This window comes from Ictalurus punctatus, chromosome 5, assembly GCF_001660625.3.
Source record: "Ictalurus punctatus breed USDA103 chromosome 5, Coco_2.0, whole genome shotgun sequence".
NCBI classification, from domain to species: domain Eukaryota; kingdom Metazoa; phylum Chordata; class Actinopteri; order Siluriformes; family Ictaluridae; genus Ictalurus; species Ictalurus punctatus.
In genome coordinates this window covers 10,633,967-10,653,632 of record NC_030420.2, presented here as the reverse complement: position 1 = coordinate 10,653,632, position 19,666 = coordinate 10,633,967, and the positions used below count along the sequence as shown (strand labels likewise).

Genomic DNA, 19,666 nt, shown 5'->3' with positions numbered 1-19,666 from the left:
TCAACAGGAAGTCAACCATTTTGAAACTTAATTAAATTTTTAACTTAAAGTTCTGCTCTGTTTTTGCAATTTCCAATCCTCCTAGGGATTTCATAAGATTGGCATCATATTTGGTCAGTCTCATCTAAAGGCATTGCCGATACTAAATTGTGAAGCTTTTGAGTTTTTGCTGCACGGCATGGGCGTGGCGGTCTCACAAACCTCGAAGTTTTGCTGTGAAAAAGGAAGTTGTTATAGCTCAAACATACAATGTCTAATCTGCTCCAAACTTCACATGTTACTTCTACATGCCAATAATCAGTTGTAGTTATAGTGCCACCTTCTGGCAACAACCATTTCCAACCCACATATTTTAACGGACTCCTCCTAGAGATTTCCTCCGATCAACATCATATTCGGTCAGTGTAATCTAAACACCTTGGCGATGCTAAATTGTGAAGCTTTTGAGTTTTCGTTGAAACATGCCATCCGTGGTAAACAGACAAATTCGATATGAGACGAATCACATTTTTGAGGCCTAAACATGCTCCAAAACTCATGAAACTTTGCACACATCTCACAATTGACAAAAATTTACATCTAATACAGGTTTTAGAATGAAGTGTAGCAAAATGGTTCAATAGCGCCATCTACAGAATTTCCATGAAAAAAACCCAAGCTACGTTTCACCTACACATAACAAAATCGCTAGGCATATGTAACATGTTAAAACATATATATATAAAAACTCTCTTAAAGCCTTATCCTGAACCCAACAGGAAGTCAGCCATTTTGATATTTCTCTGCAATTCTTGCTCAGATTTAGCCATTTCCAGGCCTCATACTTTAACAAACTCCTCCTAGAGATTTCATCGGATCTACATGATATTCAGTCAGTCTCACCTAAAGGCCTTGACGATGCTAAATTGTGAAGGTTTTGAGGTTTCGCTCCTTGCCTGAATACATATATGTGCCAATGTTCAGTTATAGTCATAGTGCCACCTACTGGCAACATGAACTGACATGTTTTACACTGCCTCAGACATTCAGTGTTCAATCTCCATCAAACTTCACGTTTGATACGAATCCTGGCCTGAAGACATCTACATGCCAATATTCAGTTATATTTATAGTGCCACCTACTGCCAACAGGAAATTACATGTTTTACATCTTGATACACTCCTAACAACATATAAGTGCTAAAAAGTACCATTTTTTTATGGTGTTCCCCTTGCAGAGCAGCCCCAAAGTGCACCAGGGTGCTAGGGCCCATTCTTCGCTGCTCACAGCTTTAATGGATCACATTGGTTTATTACAGGTTAGTTATAAACATCCATATGCTGATCCTACAGTTTGAGGATGGTAAGTCTGAATGAGCCTAAACAGGCTGAACACCAGCCTGTGTGATGTAATCTACAATTGTGTGTATGCGTTGGCCCCACTGGATCTGTCTAGATGAGTGGCCAGATAGGGCTAATGTATGAATGGATTCTTCTTCACTGTGACTGTTTACAACAGGTCTGTTTCCATTTTACCACTGAGCAGAATGCAGGCACCCAGGGCGTTCCTTTAGTTATTTAATGAAGCCTTGGATCATGGGTTATAGCCTTATCTTGCTGCAGTAGTTTTTCAGTGGTGTCTCTGAGGCGGTCTCCAAACATCTTGGTGTACTCATCATACTGTAATGCCCTATTTTGGATTGGCTCCCCACTGTCTTCTTAGACTTGTCAGGTGTGTTTGCAGGAAGCAGTCCATGGCCACCCTCTTAGCTATTCGATGAGAGCAAATAGAATGCCTTATGGAATACATTTAAAGAGGTAACACCTGGCATGTACAGTGCATCCGGAAAGTATTCACAGCGCTTCACTTTTTCCACATTTTGTCATGTTACAGCCTTATTCCAAAATGGATTAAATTCATTATTTTCCTCAAAATTATACAAACAATACCTCATAATGACAACATGAAAAGTTATTATTATTTTTTTTAATCTTTGCAAATTTATTAAAAATAAAAAACAAAAAAGCACATGAGCATAAGGATTCACAGCCTTTGCTCAATACTTTGTTGAAGCACCTTTGGCACCAATTACAGCCTCAAGTCTTTTGAGTATGATGCTATAAACTTGGCAGACCTATTTTTGTGCAGTTTCTCCCATTCTTCTTTGCAGAACCTCTCAAGCTCCATGAGGTTGGATGGGCAACGTCTGTGCACAGCCATTTTCAGATCTCTCAAGAGATGTTCAGTCGGGTTCAAGTCTGGGCTTTGGCTGGGCCACTCAAGGACATTCACAGAGTTGTCCTGTAGCCACTCCTTTGTTATATTGGCTGTGTGCTTAGGGTCATTGTCCTGTTGTAAGATGAACCTTCGCCCCAGTCTGAGGTCCAGAGCGCTCTGGAGCAGGTTTTCATCAAGGATCTCTCTGTACATGCTGTACATGCTGCATTCATCTTTCCCTCGATCCTGACTAGTCTCCCAGTTCCTGTCGCTGAAAAACATCCCCACAGCATGAAGCTGCCACCACCATACTTCACTGTAGGGATGGTATTGGCCAGGCAATGACTGGTGCCTTCCTCCAGACATGACGCTTGCCATTCAAGCCATCAGACCAGAGAATTTTGTTTCTCATGGTCTGAGAGTCCTTCAGGTGCCTTTTGGCAAACTCCAGGCAGGCTGTCATGTGCCTTTTACTGAGGAGTGGCTTCCGGCTGGCCACTCTACCATACAGGTCTGATTGGTGGAGTGCTGCAGAGATGGTTGTTCTTCTGGAAGTTTTTCCTCTCTCCACAGAGACATGCTGGAGCTCTGTCAGAGTGACCATAGGGTTTTTGGTCACCTCCCTGACCAAGGCCCTTCTCCCCTGATCGCTCAGTTTGGCTGGGAGTCCAGCTCTAGGAAGAGTCCTGCTAGTTCCAAACTTCTTCCATTTACAGATGATGGAGGCCACCATGCTCATTGGGACCTTCAAAGCTGCAGAAATGTTTCTGTACCCTTCCCCAGATCTGTGCCTCGATACAATCCTGTCTCTGAGGTCTACAGACAATTCCTTGGACTTCTTGGCTTGGTTTGTGCTCTGACATGGGACCTTGTATAGACAGGTGTGTGCCTTTCCAAATCATGTCTAATCAACTGAATTTACCACAGGTGGACTCCAATCAAGTTGTAGAAACAGCTCAAGGATGATCAGTGGAAACAGCATGTAGCTGAGCTCAATTTTGAGTGTCATGGCAAAGGTTGTGAATACTTATGTACGTGTGCTTTTTTTGTTTTTTATTTTTAATAAATTAGCAAAGATTTCAAACAAAGTTCTTTCACATTGTTATTATGGGGTATTGTTTGTTGAATTTTGAGGAAAATAATGAATTTAATCCATTTTGGAATAAGGCTGTAACATAACAAAATGTGAAAAAAAGTGAAGCTCTGTGAATACTTTCTGGATGCACTGTACCTCCACTTGTGGAACGGGCAAGTGTAATCACAGGATGTGGTAAGGGAGAATTTTTTCCATTAGCTGATCATGCATATTCACTGTGGTAGTAGGGCTTATTTATGATACCACTGTTCCCACCAAGGTTGTGTTCTCCCTACCAGCAATATTCAGCACCTACCAGCAAAATCCAGCACAGCCTTTGGCTACTATGGTCACAAACAAAAACAAAAACAAAAAAAAGTCATATAGATGCATTAAGCCCTTTGAGAAAGCTTTACTTACATGCAGGAGGGTTACCTAACCCTAACCCTAATTTTTCAGTATCTAGTACATTCAGGATCACCAATGTTGGAGATACACTATATAGTCAAAAGTATGCGGACACCTGACTGTGACACCTATGTGTGGGCCTTCTTCAAACTTTTGTTATAAAGTTGGAAGCAAACAATTGTCTAGAATGTGTTTGTATGCTGTAGCATTATAATTTTCCTTCACTGGAACTAAGGGGTCTAGCCAAAACCTGTTATAACATGACAATGCCTGTGTGCACAACGCAATCTCTATAAACACATAGTTGGCCAGGTTTGGTGTGGAAGAACTCAATATCACAGAGCCGTGACCTTAGCACCACTGAACACTTTTGGGATGAATTGGAATGCTGCCTGCCTGCCAGGCCTTCTCACCAAACATCATTGCCCAATCTCACTAATGCTCTTGTGACCGAATGAGCACAAATACCCAAAGCCATGTTCCAAAATTAAAGCCTTCCCACAAGAAACTACCTGTTATAGCAGCAAAGGCGGGTCCAACTCCAATTAATGTCCATGGTTTTAGAATGGGATGTTTAACAAGCACATAATGTATAACTGGTCAGGTATCCACATAATTTTGACCACATGGAGTAGCTCTGAGGCAGCATCATTCTAGATGCCTTTACCTTTAGATACATTTAGGGATTCAGCATCACACCAGTCACAATTCTAGGAAATGTTAAACAACAGTTATAATCTTTAGACATTTGTCCTGATAGTAACAGGCCAGTGACAGTGTTTAAGTCTAGGCTGAAAACGTATTTGTTTACTCAAGTTTACCATGAGTAGACTTTCTTTTACGCAAAGTACACAGTCTTACCTAACAATCTCTCTCTCTCTTTACCACCCTCTCCCTCTCTCCTTCTGTTGAGCCACACATGATTTTATGGAGATGCCAGTGATCCTGACCCTTTCTGTACACCAGACCTGTCTGATCCGTTCAGATGCCCTACCTCTGGATGGAGCTCTCATCAGCTGGAGGCTACAGCCTGGAGATTGCTTAGGATGGTACCGCTTGAAGTACCATGAAAGAGTTTTTGACCTTAATTCCACATGGACATTCCCACTGTGGTTGCTGGGACTACGGTTGCTGCTATGGCCTTGAGACTGCAATTACCACATGCAGTTTTGCACTCAGGTCTCCCTTGGTGAACAGTGGACTAGTTCAACAAAGACTTCATGTAAAAACCATAATGAACTTTCTTTTACTTTCACACTATCCATTGTTACCCAGATGAGGATGGGTTCCCTTCTGAGTCTGGTTCCTCTCAAGGTTTCTTCCTCATTTCATCTTAGGGAGTTTTTCCTTGCCACCATCTCCACCGGCTTGCTCAATTGGGATTAATCCACACACTTAAAATCTGTACCATGTGTTTATATATTTTTGTAAAGCTGCTTTGAGATAATGTCCATTGTAAAAAGCGCTATATAAATAAAATTTAATTGAAATTCAACTGTCGCACAGCCTAACAAAGCACTATTTCTTTATTTAAAAATATATATATAATTTCTCTTCATTCACCTGATAATGCATATAATACTAATAATAATGTGTATAAAAAATGCACACATGAATTGTAGACTGTCTATAAGGTTTGCTTCTTTTTTTTTTGTCTGGTTCTGCTTCTTCATTATTCAGTATTCATAGGTTTGCACCCATGGGCTGACTGTAAAATAAGCATCTTAATTCTTAGTTAATACCTATATTTGCTCAGTCATGTAACTCTCACCTGCATATTTGCAGCACACTTTTAGGCAGTGTCTTATTGCACCTGGGTGATATTTATTATAGACATTTATTAGTTTCTGCACTTCCACAGAAAATAACTGAAGGCAATGTAAGACACACCTGAGTGAGTGAACAGAAGCATTGTATTTGGAATTACACAATCTTACACATTGTTTATACTTTCTTTTTCTCTCTCTCTTTCTTCCCCTGCTCGCTCTCTCTCTCTCTCTCTCTCTCTCTCTCTCTCTCTCTCTCTCTCTCTCTCTCTCTCTCTCTCTCTCTCTCTCTCTCTCTCTCTCTCTCTCACACACACACAGGAGAGGGTGATAGAGCAGTTCAAGGAGAAGAGAGAGAAAGAGGAGTGGGAGAAACAGGGGGAAATAGAAGTCTTTAAGAAGGAGAACAAGGAGCTGAAGGACAAGATTGCTTCCTTGCAGACACAGCTCTTGGAGAAAGAGGTCAGTGTCCACATGGTGAAAGGACATGGATTAAATGTTAGGACAGTAACTGATGTAACTAAGCCACTATGGTTAATTATGTTTCTATTAAGCACAAAACACATGCCAGGTTGGAGCCTTCACTAGTTAAGATTTACAAACTGTATTTAATCAGAAAGCAGTAATCTGAAACTGAAAGCTGAAACAGGTCAAAGAAACATGGCTGCATAACATATTGGTCATTTAAAGAAATGTCTGCTAGTTTGGGAAAATACATAAAATGTCACTGTGGCCAAATTTCGGAAAACAATAAATAAATAATCCAGAAATATAGAAAAAAATTTACATTTTTTTTTATTTACCAAAATTTAGTTTTTCTGCCAGCAATATACTCTGATACTTCTACAAATATGTTTTACTAAAATGATGTGGAACTGCTTCTATTTGTGCTATTTTCTAACTGTCTCTTGATTGTCTGACTGCAACAATCATGTTGTGTAACGAGTCAGTTTAACAAACACAGCAATTAATTTCACACTTTGATTGAGTTGGGTATAGCTACTTGGTTTAGAGGAATGGACATATACTTAATCAATCCAGTTTGTAATGAGATACTGGCTGTCAAAATGTCCACGATGCTCCTGCGCCATCACTTCATCATCATCAAAACAGAGAAGAGCACTTACACACTCTGAATATACCACAGTAGACAATGTTTTAAACCTTGATTTTGTGGTTAGTAAACCATTTTTGTGTTGATTTTGATGTATGTTTTGGATCACTGTCCTGATGGAAGGTTTTCATTTAATATCTGTTAATATTTGATAGAGTCCATGATGCCATGTATCCTAAGAAAATATGTCCAGGTCCTCTGGCAGAAAAACAGCCCCAAAACATTATAGAGCCACCACCATATTTAACCGTGGGCATGAGGTACTTTGGTTCATTGGATTCCTGATCAGAAGGCTGTGAGTTCAAATCCCAGCACTGCCAAGTTGCCACTCTTGGGCCCTTGAGCAAGGTCCTTAATCCTCAACTGCTCAGTTGTATGAATGAGATAATTGTAAGTTGCTCTGGATCAGGGTGTCTGCCCGATGCTGTAATGTAATGCAGCACTGTGTGTGCCAAAACCACCTCTGCTGTTTATTGCCTAAAAGCTCTATTTTGGTTTCATCTGACCATAGAACCCAATCCCATTTGAATTTCCAGTAGTGTCTGGCAAACTGAAGACACTTGATTTTGTTTTTGGATGAGAGTAGAGGCTTTTTTCTTGAAACTCTTCCAAACAACTTGTGGTGATGTAGGTGACTTTGTAGTTTTGGAGACTTTCTGACCTCAAGATGCAACTAACTTCTGCACTTCTCCAGCTGCGATCCTTGGAGATTTTTTGACCAGTTGAACAATCTTCACAGTACGTTGAGACAATATAGACACACGTCTAATTCCAGGTTGATATAACATTACATCATAACACTTATCATAAAATTTCCAGTTCACGGGACCTTCTTAATTATTGCCCTGCTTGTGGAAATGGTCATTTTCAATGTTTTTGCTATTTTCTTATAGCCACTTCCCATTTTCTGAAGCTCAACAACCTTTTGCCACTCACCACAGCTATATTCCTTGGTCTAACCCATTGTTATGAATGACTAAGGGAATTTGGCCTGTGTTACCTCATTTCAATGCCTTAGCCCTTAGTGAGTGTGCACTCAATGACCATGCCCATAAGGTACACTTCACACCAGCTTCTGAATTTAAAACAGAGCTCTTATTGCCTAGCTAAAGCTGGCTTGCTATGTCCTAAACTATATATCCAGCGGGGTTTGAGGCACAGTTTTGCTGTCTCATCCTCTACTAGCATCTTCATCCCTACCTATCAACGTAAGACCAACAAACTGTTTTAAACTGGTGTTGATCACAGTAATATTGGTTCCCCATGTGGAGATAAAACCACTGTCGTCTCCGCTTCAGAGTCTGGCTTAGGCTGCATTATTCAATGCCCGCTCTGTGAATAGCAAGGCACTGCTTTTATCAGATTTTCTTACAGATAAAAAGCTGGATTTGTTGTTTTTAACTGAAACCTGGCATAAAGAAAATTATGGGCTCCTGTTTAACCAGATCACTCCAGCAGGCTTTGGAGTATTAGATCTCCCGAGGTTATCTGCCAGAGGCTGAGGCATTATTGTGGTTTAAAACCTGATGTACAACATAAGCTCTGTGTCCATTCCCCAGTTTTCATAATTTGAATGCCTGGTCTTGAATATTGCTGCTCCTATATCTACTATCATTGCTACAGACTATAAACCACCTAAGGTTAAGACACATGCAGCTTTTATATCAGTTTGCTGACTTCAACTGTCAATGATGAGATGAAGTTCCACAGAATTCTAATTTTGGGAGACTTTAACATTCGTGTGGACCTGAGTGACTCTGTGACGGCTAAGGAATTTTTGTCAATACTTGATTGTTTTAACTTCTCACAGTTTGCAACAGACCTGACTCAAAACAAAGGCCACACCCTTAATCTTGTGACTGCAAATGGCTCGTTTGTATTGCAGTTTTCATCTGTTGACATTGGACTGTCTGATCATTCAGCTGTCTTCTTTAATTTTTAACTGTATCATCCAAGTGAGGCTGCCAGCCGAACAGTAAATTTCTGGAAGTGGAAGTCTATTGATCAGACAGTTTTTTCCAATTCTGTTGTTTCCACCTTAAGCAATCTGCATCCTTCATGCCTGGAGGAGAAAGTGCTACAGTTAAATTCTGCTCTTGCTACTAATCTTGACTATTTTGCTCCTCTAAGGTCACGTAAGGTTACATTCTCCCGCTCCGCCCCTTGGTATAATGACAATCTGTGCACTAGAAAGGCTGCTTGTCAGAAAATAGAGGGTTAAATAGTTCCTTACTGTCTTGAATGTCTACTATCAAGCATGGAAGGATCTTCTGGGTGATTACAGAGCATTAATTGAGACAGAAAGATCATCTTATTTCTCTCAGACTATTGTAAACAATCAAGGAAATTTTTTACTGACTGTTCCCAGTTTATTTCTGTGGGGGGGTCACAGGTCTCACACTAGCGCTGTGCTCACTAGTGTTCCTTAGGGCTCAGTTTTAGGCCCTTTACTTTTAAATATTTATTTATCTCCACTTGGGCATCTGCTGTGATTGCTCGGCCTTCATTATCACTTTTATGCTGACGATACCCAAATCTATATTCTCTCAAAATCTGGTGAAAACCTTGATGTTTGTTTTATTTCTGACTGTATTTCTGAGATAATAACATGGATGAATAATAATTTTCTCTGCCTGAATAGTGGTAAAACTGAAGTTATGCTTATAGGTTCCTGTCATCAAATTCTCAGAGCTGGTCCATTGTATCTGTTTGTTGATGGCTCTGTTCTAGAGACTCAAAATAAAATGAGGAACCTTGGAGTCATTTTTTATATCAGTCTTACATTTGATTCTTTTGTATAGAGCATTGTTAAAGCATCCTTTTTTCATCTCAGAAATATAGCAAGACTGCACCCTATGCCAAACTTCTCTGTAGCTGAAAAGCTGATAAACTCATTCGTTGTCACTCGAATTGATTATTGTAATGCCCTTTTAGCCAGAGTTTCTAAATCCACACTCAGTGTGCTCCAATATGTACAAAACTCTGCCACCAGGATCCTGACTGGGTCCAGGACATGCAATCATGTTATTCCTGTTTTTGAGTCCTTGCGCTGGCTCCCGGTCAGGTTCTGTGTCGATTTTAAAATTATGATGCTGACATACAATGCATTACATGGCTTGTCTCCTCAGTACTTATCTGCTTTGTTAATCCCTTACACCCAAAATCACACACTGTGCTCCTCACAGTCTAATTTGTTAACTATTACACAAACCTTCTTAGATCTATGGGTGACAGGGCTTTTTCTGTCTATACTCCTACCATTTGGAACTCTCTTCCTCTCAAACTTAGGGAAGCTCAGACCTTTGACATATTTAAAGCTCAACTCAAGACATACTTTTTTAAACTAGCATTTGCTTGCTGATGTTTACTTATATTTGATATATTAGATATTTGCTGGTATTATTATTATTATTATTATTATTATTATTGTTATTATTATTATTATTAATAATAATAATGATTTATTTTTTTATCTATTATTATTATTATTAGTAGTAGTAGTAGTAGTATTTATTTCTGTGTACTGCTTATTTTGTGTATAGCGCTTTGAGAGGCTGCTTTTATAGGCGCTCTATAAAATAAAGTTTACTATTATTGTTATTAGATTTATACTCCTGAAACAGGCAGTCATGGTTCAATGAGAATATACTTCATAAATGATAGGGGTGATCATTGTTGCACACCTATATTTAACAAAAATATATTTTTTGATAAGCCTGTATTGTGTTTGTAATTGTCTGATATCCATGGGAGCAGAATATTTTGTGAATTATTTTAACAAAATATCAAAAGGTTAAACAATAAAGAAAATTTTTCACAGCCTTTTTTGCTCATATTTACTAAGAGTAAGTTTGTGTTTGTGTGTGTGTGTGTGTGTGTGTGTGTGTATGTGTGCGTGTGTGTGTGTGTGTATATATATAGTGTATATATATATATAAATTGGCAATGTAAGATACCACAAATGTGGTACCACAAATGTGACCACAAAACATTCATCTTATAACCATATTTGCCACTGTTACAACTATTTATTGCACAAAGTTGTTGAATTCTCAAATCAGAAAGTGTGGTTCAATTTTCTTTAACAGCACCTCTGATAGTAGATCTGTCTCTAACCTAAATGATTTATACTAATTGCACTCATTCTAATGCTCAACATAACCTAAGGCTAAAAATACATGTATATATTCTGCATATATATTTTTTTTATTTAACAAAGAACAACAGATATTGTGACATTTTCTGTTATGTAACAGTGTTGATGCTATATAACGGTAAAGAAGTTTTCCATTAGATGTTGGAGCATTCAGGTGTCTCTGTAACATACATCTGTACAAGCTACAATTTCTGGCTTCAAAAGAGATAAAAAAAAAAAAAAAAAAAAAAAAAAAAAAAGGCAACGACTGCTTATACCTGCTATAATGTAAGTGAAAACAGAAGCTAACTTTTCTTGCAGTCGTTCCACAATATTAAATGTAACTATAAATGGTTACAAATGAATGCTATGTAATTCATTAATAATTTATAATAATAGAATATTATTCTATTTATTATGTATATTATTATATTATAAATATAATAATAAATAGAAAATAATCCAGTTCAATAATATTGACTCCATTTTGTGTTGGGCCTGGAATGGAATATGGCTTAGTTGGTAGAGCGGGTTGTCCACGAATCGTAGGGTTGGTGGTTTAATTCCCGGCCTGCGTGACTCCACATGCCGAAATGTCCTTGGGCAAGACACTGAACCCCAAGTTGCTCCCGTTGGCAAGCTAGCGCCTTGCATGGCAGCTCTGCTACCATTGGTGTGTGAATGGGTGAATGAGACACAGTGTAAAGTGCTTTGGATAAAAGTGCTACATAAGTGTGCCATTTACCATTATTTTCCTGTAACTGCATGGTCTGGTGTGTGTTATTCCTTACAGATTCCCAGCTATTTCTCTGTTTACTGCATGTGTTTATATGCAAAAATAGTTTACAATTATTTTTTACTGAAAATTGTAAAATTTTATATCTGTATTGTAACTATTGTAATATGACCAATGTAACCTATATTTAAAGTGTTAACATCAACAATAAAATGTGAATGATCCCACCTGTGTACACAGGCTCCTGAGCAAAAACTGTCAATGCTTTGTTCTTAGTAAGAGAAGAAAGAGAATGAGAGAGGGAAATAAACGATTGTAATTTATAGATCCATCCTTTAGTCCTCATCCCCCCTTTTGATAGAGCAGACTGCTCATTGTTCCAGGGAACATGCCGGGGCAATCTTTCACAGCTCTGAAATTTACGAGAATGTTTTCTTTTATATGCACACATATCATTCCAGGAAAATTATATCTTATTGCTTTTTGACTCTGTGCCACAAACAGTTTCAAGGAATGTCTCGCTTGTCTTTTTCTGCAATAATCAATATCACATAAACAACATCCACATTTTTAAGCTTTAATTACAGTATTAACAGGCTTCAGAAGTTAAGTAACATATACATGTGCATATTATCATTTTGTTTACATAGCACACAGTTTTGGAGAATGTTTAGATTGGGAATACTTGGGAATAGGTGTTTTATAGTTTGTAGGTTTAAGTTCAATTAGAAGAATGCATTCAAGTTAGGGAACACTAAAAAAATCAGGCAATTGGGATAGTACATGCTTAGAAAATCTTTCTTCAAGGGCTCTTCAATGGGTTATTTGTATAGCTAAGGGTTCCCAGTTTCTTAAAAGTCATGTAGTTTAGAATGCTTTCTAGTGGGGAAACACCCAGAGGTCTAATACTGCTTAGAACTTTCAAGAATACTGAAGACCCATTCAGTCCAAAATCTTTGTATTCAGTCAGAAACATTTTCATATCTATCATGTATTTCATATTTTTGTATCTTTTATATTCATATTGTGTATCCATATTCATCTAATTATTTATATCTGTGTATTATATCCACATTTTCTATTCGTACATACTGGTCATGAACATATATGGACATGACTGAACATGAGCCAATATGAAAAAAAAAGAAAACCTTGCCATAGTTCAGTACTTTCATTAAAAAAAATGTAGCAGTTGTAGCTTGTTGCATCCAATCACAAGCATTTATGTAAACTGTTTAACTAATGGAAGCTCATAGAGTAAGGGAAGTCTTTTCATATACTTTCATAGGGTTTTTTTTTTTTTTTAAACTTATACTCTGTGGTCTGAAAAGCAAAGTGATGGCATGTCTTGTTAAAAAAGTCAATGACAAAAACAGAATATTTAAAGGCAATTGAACAGAGAAGTATGTATTTATATCCTGCTTCATGCTCAAAACAGATGTCTCATCTGTTTAATCAGTGGCACTAGTCATAAGTGGTAATGTGAAGTGGTAGTGTTAAATTGTGTGTTATTAGAAGGTAACTATTGTCATTAGGTCATGTTAGTATCCAGGACTACATAAGCAAGGAATTTTATTCCTTCTCCTCTTCCCACTTTCTAATGGAGGAAGCTACTAAATCTTAATATTCAACATTTATTCCTTATGATTGATCTTTCTCTCTCCTCATTCACCCTACGCCATGACTGAATAACCTCCAGAACCACATTTTCCTCCATTCTTCTCCTCTGATCCATCTCTTCTCACTCGTCCTCCTTCCTAGGTTCCTTATGGAGGAACCTTTTAAACCGAAATCTCCTAAATTCCATTCCTTCTGATTTGTCTTTCTTCACATCCAGAACCCCTTTCTCCTTCTTTTTTTTGTGATTCATCTCATCTTATCCATGCTTATTTTTTAATAGAGCATTATATACCACTTGTTCTCCATTCTTATCCTCAGATCTGTCTCTCCATGGTGCTTTTCCTACAATCTACTTTATTGGGACTATCTTTGGCCTCCTCATACTTGCAAAAAATCTTGAGTTTGTGAGTTTTGAAGAGCACTGGGTGGAGGAGGGTAATAGTTTGAAGAAGGTGGAGACCCATAGTCCATGCTGTCAGAGACCTCTGATGTGGTGCAGCGATATGCCTGCTGTGCAAATAAACAAAATGGAACTGGTTTGGAATTGCAAGCCAAGCCTTCCTGATGGTTATCACACAGGCATGAAGTCATCAGACACACAGTGGCTGTCAGTGAGCATATGGGCATTGAAAAACAGAAGAACAGAACAAAGGTTTCCAGATCATAGGCATATGCGTGTAGTGTTCAGTTACTTAAGTGAATAATGCAAGGATGGAGATGGCATTCACTGATTTTCCTTGAGTAAATTTTTTTTTACGTAGAGGTGTCTGAGATGGGCTTAACATCTAGACCACTGGCTTTAAACACAAGCTCTTGCCTTCAATTAAAAATATAAATAAAAATTAGGAATAGTGATGAATGCAGCATTTTATAGTGAACCAACAGTAAAATGTAACCATGAGATACTCAAACATGGTCATGAAGTCATTCTTTCATAAATCTGATATTTATCATCACGCTTGTAATAAATAATGCCAAGGTTTTGATCAATTTAATGTGTTCTCTTGACTAGAAAAGCTTGAAGCTTGAATGATAAACATTTAATAGACTTTAAAGGGACAATACAATTAAATAATGTAGTGTAACTAAGACATGGTTCTGCAAATATTAAGTCTGTATAGTTTTTCTGAAATTACATCTGACGTCCCAATACTGATGTGTGCAATTTGAGTATTAACTCCACACTATGCATACTTAGCTCCTTATCCATTCCATTAGCATTTTACTTTAGCACAGAGTAATTCACCCACAAAGTACTTAATTTGTCTACTTACTGTATAATGTGTATCCATTTGTGGTTCTCTCACTGTCATGATGAGTCTTCCTTGTTTTACTTATATGGTGGAAACTCACGCAATCCTGGAACATTCTCAGGTGTGTTTGTTGTAATATATTGTTGTGTGGTTGTAATGTTGTAAAGTTTGTGTAATTCAAACCACACACATAAACACATTGAGATTCCATGTTGACATTCCGATGGCTCATCTTAGAATTTAAGCTCTGTCTGAAAATTTTGTTTAAGAGTGCCGTTTATTCTGGATGCTGAACAACGTTTAGTATATAAAGCACTTGATGTGTAATGGGTAGTGTAAACTAAGCATGGAGTGGATGGATTTTGGCCAGTTTTGTGGCTGGCTTGTTAGAAAATGCACATTTTTCCATCCATCGATTATTCTCATTATTGTTTAAGTCAGATGTAAATCCTCAGAATGGCTGAATTATGTGAACACAAGTGAGACTATATATGATTTTACAAGACATGTAGAAGGTTATACTGTACATCTGGATAAACAGTCACACACAGGCATCCTGAGATGGGAGAAGAAATTTTCATAGGACAAATCAAATTTGTACTTTTCCTTATCCTTCTCATTGTCCAGTCTTTTGCTATGTTCAGCTTGACCAACATATACAGTGGGGTCCAAAAATCAAAGACCACTTTTTTTTGTGATTTAAAATTGGAAACAGAATTCTGGAAACAGAAGGTTTTAGGATATTGAAATATGTCAAGCAAAGAAAGTAAATGTTCAATATCTATAATATTTAAATGTTCGCAAATTTATGATATTGACCATGTTAACTGCTTTGTGCCTAATCTCTTTTACTGAAGCATGTGTTCAGATGACACACCAATGGATCTAAAATGGATCATAATTTTCAAAAGTCCTAACATTAATCATAAGGCCAGCTGAGTGCACACTGTCATTAAAGCAAAAAGGAGATGTACCAAATACTTAGAAACGCTGAAATTCACGTAAAAATATTTAAAATATTCTACTTCACCCAAATTGTTGTGAATAATATAATCTGTAATGAAAATTTTTGCATTAAATTAGAAAATAATGCAAAATAGAAGCATTTTCACTAGTGCTCTCAGACTTTTGGACCACACTTTACACACACTCACACACACACACAAACACACACATACACAAATGCAAATACAGACATAATAAGACCTACAATATTCTATATTTTGACAGCCTTTCCCTCTTACTTTTTCATCTCTTCAGTCTGTTTTTTTCCCCAATTCTTCTATTTCTTCCTTTTAACTTGAACGTTAACACTACATTGTTTATGTTCATGTTTAAAATCTAATATGATGAGTTTCATACCAAGGCAGTACTGTGTTGCAATGGTTAGCACTGCTGCCTCACACCGCCAGACTCTCCAGTTCGATTCTGAGCTCAGGTTATTGACTGTATAGAGTTTTGCATATTCTCAATGCTCATGTGTCTTTCCTCCAGGTTCATTGGTTTCCTTCCCAAAACATGCTAGTGGGTTTATTGGCTACACTAAATTGTTTGTGTGTGTGTGTGTGTGTGTGTGTGTGTGTGCATGCGTGTATAATGTGATGAAATTGTATCCTATCTAGGGTGTATTCCCACCTCATACCCAGTGTTCCCTGGATAGGCTCCAGTGCTTACTGAAATTGAATGAAGAAATTATTTACTTTGCAACTCAGTATTATTTTATTTAATGATTTACAGCTTGGGGGGCACAGTGGTATTTGTGTGCACAGAGGTTACTTTTTCTACCTGTGCTTCAGGGGTTTCCTCCTTGTATTCTGGTTTCCACCCCCAGTCCGAAGACCTGAGTTGTAGGCTGAGTGGCATCCCCAGATTGTCTATAGTATGTGAATGGATGTGTGTGTGTGTGTGTGTGTGTGTGTGTGTGTGTGTGTGTGTGTGCGTGATTGTGCCTTGCAATGGGTTGACACCCAGGGTGTCCCCCACCTTGTGCCCAAAGTTCCCTGGGATAGGCTCCACTTCTTGTGATCCTGTGTATAATAAGTGATATAGAAAATGGATGGATTTACAGCTGACAATATAGTACAGTGAAATTTGAACATGAGCAGAGATACGAACTGAAATAAAGGTCCTGTATTTAACTGCTATATAACTATTTAGAGGGATATCTTTATATGCTTCTTTATCTAGTGCTCAACACTACTAAAACTTTCCTCTCAAGCTTTGTTTATAATACTTGTGGTGTGATATGCTTGTAGATTATTTGATCCTTATGATTTATAGACTTTAGTTAGTTTACTGTGTATTTGGAGAAGAGCTCTCAGCCATCTAAACAAATATTTTATATGATGATCATTACAGTTTCACTACAATAGCATTGAAGTTTTTGTCAGCTGAAAGCTGCACCTGGGATGTGTGTCTTTCAATCTTAAATGTGATGTCTTTAATGTCTTTCCACTTTACTCAAATGAAAACAGTGAATTTCCCATGTTTAAAATAGCACATTCACAGCTATCACAACAACAAAATTAATCAAGAAACCATGTTTAGTAGCAGAAGAAAAATAAGTCTAAGGTCCCTCTATGTCCAGGTTATTTTCCTTGAGTAAAAACAAACAATTGCTGCCTTGTACTGACAGCAATGCACAGTACATGTGATGCTCTTGTAAAAGCTTTGGCAAATAAGAGTAGTTTAATTTCATAATGAATTAGAGGCATGAACAAAACATATGAAAGACACGCTCTGGGGATATATTATTGGGAAAGAAAACCACAAGAAATAAGAGCCGTAAAGAAAAAAAATCTCATGTTTATATGTAGCTCAGTTGGCTTCAGAATCAATTCATTTAAACTGTTTAAATTCACCACCAAAAATCAAGGATGTACTGTTTTAGGTTACATTACATTCTTATTTTACTTTCTTCTTCTTCTTCTTCTTCTTCTTCTTCCTCTTCTTCTTCTTCTTATTATTTGGAAGATTAAAAAAAGGATTTATAATAAGCAAATCCTGTCTGCAGTCCTGTCCAATCAAAGTGATTCTGTTACATTAAAGCAAAAGAAAATACTGTAAACAAAGACTTTTTAACATGTACTCTTTTATAGTCAACTCTGCAAATTTGGCGTCATCTGTAATTTGGCTTGATTCCTTACCATCTGCACGGCTATTTTTTCCAACACCTTTAATAGTTGACAGCTTTACACAGTGGCATCTAGTGAATGTATTAGTCAACTAATCTATGCAACCCCTAACATACTCATACGTTTTTGAAACTTTAAAAGTGGAAAATAGGTTTTTTTGCTGTTAAAACTAGTGTGAAAACGTCTGGGTTGTAACCCTGTTCCCTGAGAAGTTAACGAGACGTTGCATGAGCTCCACACTGTGGTAAGCACCCTTGCGCGTGACCGGCATCTGAAGCTTGTGTAACATCATGCTTATTTATAGGCCTGCCGTGATCAGGTGACGTGGCAATTAAGCGTGTTGCGTGAGATAAAAATGACACCTGTGAACCATGCCGTCAGCCTCTATGATCTGAAGCGAAGACGCATTTCACAGGCCTGCCGCAGTATGACAAAGCTATGCAATTTCTCATTCCCTTCTCAGTGAACAGGGTTACATGTGTAAACCAGACGTTCCCTTTCAAATGGAACTCAACATTGCGTGAGCTCCATGCTGTGAGAATGACAATGCCCACTCCATCATACTGAGGGTACGGCCTGTACAAAAAGATCCAAGCCTGAGGGTCACTGCAAGACACTTGAGCCTGGGGTGGAATGTATATGCATGCTGTAATATTGAATGAATGTGTGTGACATAGACCTCCCTGCAGCAACACACACATCCTGTATGGGTACCCCTTTGGACAAAGCCTTTGAGGAGTTGACAACCCATAGTGGAATGAACCCTTATGCTCGGAGGCATAGGAAGATTGCGCACCTCATAAGCAATAGAGATTGCTTCCACTATCCAATTAATGATACGATGCTTCGACACAGTATCACCTCTACTGTCGCCACCAAAGCAGACCAGCAGCTGCTCCAACTTATGCCACTGGCTGGAGCAGTGGACGTAAGTACAGAGAGCCCTTACTGGACACAGTAGGTGCAACTGTTCAGGTGCGAGGAACAGAGGAATGCAGAAAGCCTGCAATACTACTCGGCAGCAGATGTAGGCACCTTAGGAATATAATCCGGCCTAGGACATAGGAAGGCCTTGGCGAATCCAGGGGCAAAGTCAAGACAGAAAGGGGCAACAGAGAGAGCTTGTAGATTTCATACTCGCTTGAGAGATGCCAGGGCCAGCAGAAGAGCTACCTTTAGAGTCAGAAGCTTCTCGGAGTCTGACTCTAAGGGCTCAAATGGAGCACCTGACAGACCTTCCAGGACCACAGAAAGGTCCCAGGAAAGTATGTGTGACCTGCAGATGGGCCTTAGCCACCTGACACCATGCATAATCCAAGAAAGTTAGAGGATGTTGCCCCACAGAGGCTCCATCAATGGGGCATGGCTGGCCGAAATGCGACCATGTAGACCCTGATTGTAGAAGGAGCCATCCCTGCCAAGAAACATCCCCATAAGAACTCCAGGACTGTAGCTATTGCGCAGTTAACTGGGTCTAGCTGATGTTCCTTGCACCATGAGACAAAAAGCCACCACTCGAGCACATAGAATTTCCTTGTGGATGGTGCTCTAGCATTCAACATGGTCTGTACAACCTCAGTTGTGAGATCAGAATCTGTGAGCTGGTGCGCCTCAGGGACTAGACCCACAGTTTCCATAGGTCCGGCCGAGGGTGATAAATCAGCCCTCTTGCTTGAGACAGTAGATCCTAGTGGATGGGAATCTCCAAAGGAGCGCTGTTCAACAGGGATTTTATCTATGAGAACCATATTCGAGCTGGCCAATAAGGTGCTACTAGCAGCAGACGTAGACGGTCTTGGCAAACTCTCGCTAGAATTTGTGGGAGCAGAGAAATCATAGGAAAAACTTACAGATGTGACCTTGGCCACATGTACACCATGGCGTCCAGCCGGTGTTGGAGGAGTGTGGGTGAACTACAGCGGGCAGTGTGTTGTCTCTTCAGAGGCGAACACTTCCACTTCTGCTTGGACAGACCTCTGCCATATGGACTCCACCACTTGTGGATGGAGCCTCCAATCCCTGGGCCTCAGCCCCTGCCTCAACAGGATGTCTTCCCCCACATTCCAGTTGCCAAGAATGTACATTGCACCCATTGACAAAAACTTTCCCTCTGCCCAGAGCAGAATTAGTTGCACCTGTCTGAACAGGGGGCGCAAGCATAATCCTCCCTGGTGGTTGATGTATGAGACCACCGCTGTGTTGTCTTTCACAACTAACACATGGTGACC

General features: G+C 38.8%; 1 protein-coding gene across 1 annotated transcript in view; it reads left to right on the top strand.

Moving 5' to 3' along the window:
- The window catches only part of LOC108264953 (ERC protein 2), a 291,196-nt gene that overhangs the window by 133,646 nt on the left and 137,884 nt on the right, over positions 1-19,666 (top strand). Inside the window, exon 9 of the mRNA XM_053680567.1 lies at positions 5,768-5,908. Coding sequence (XP_053536542.1) covers positions 5,768-5,908 — 141 coding nt within the window. The remainder of the gene's footprint in view (positions 1-5,767; positions 5,909-19,666) is intronic.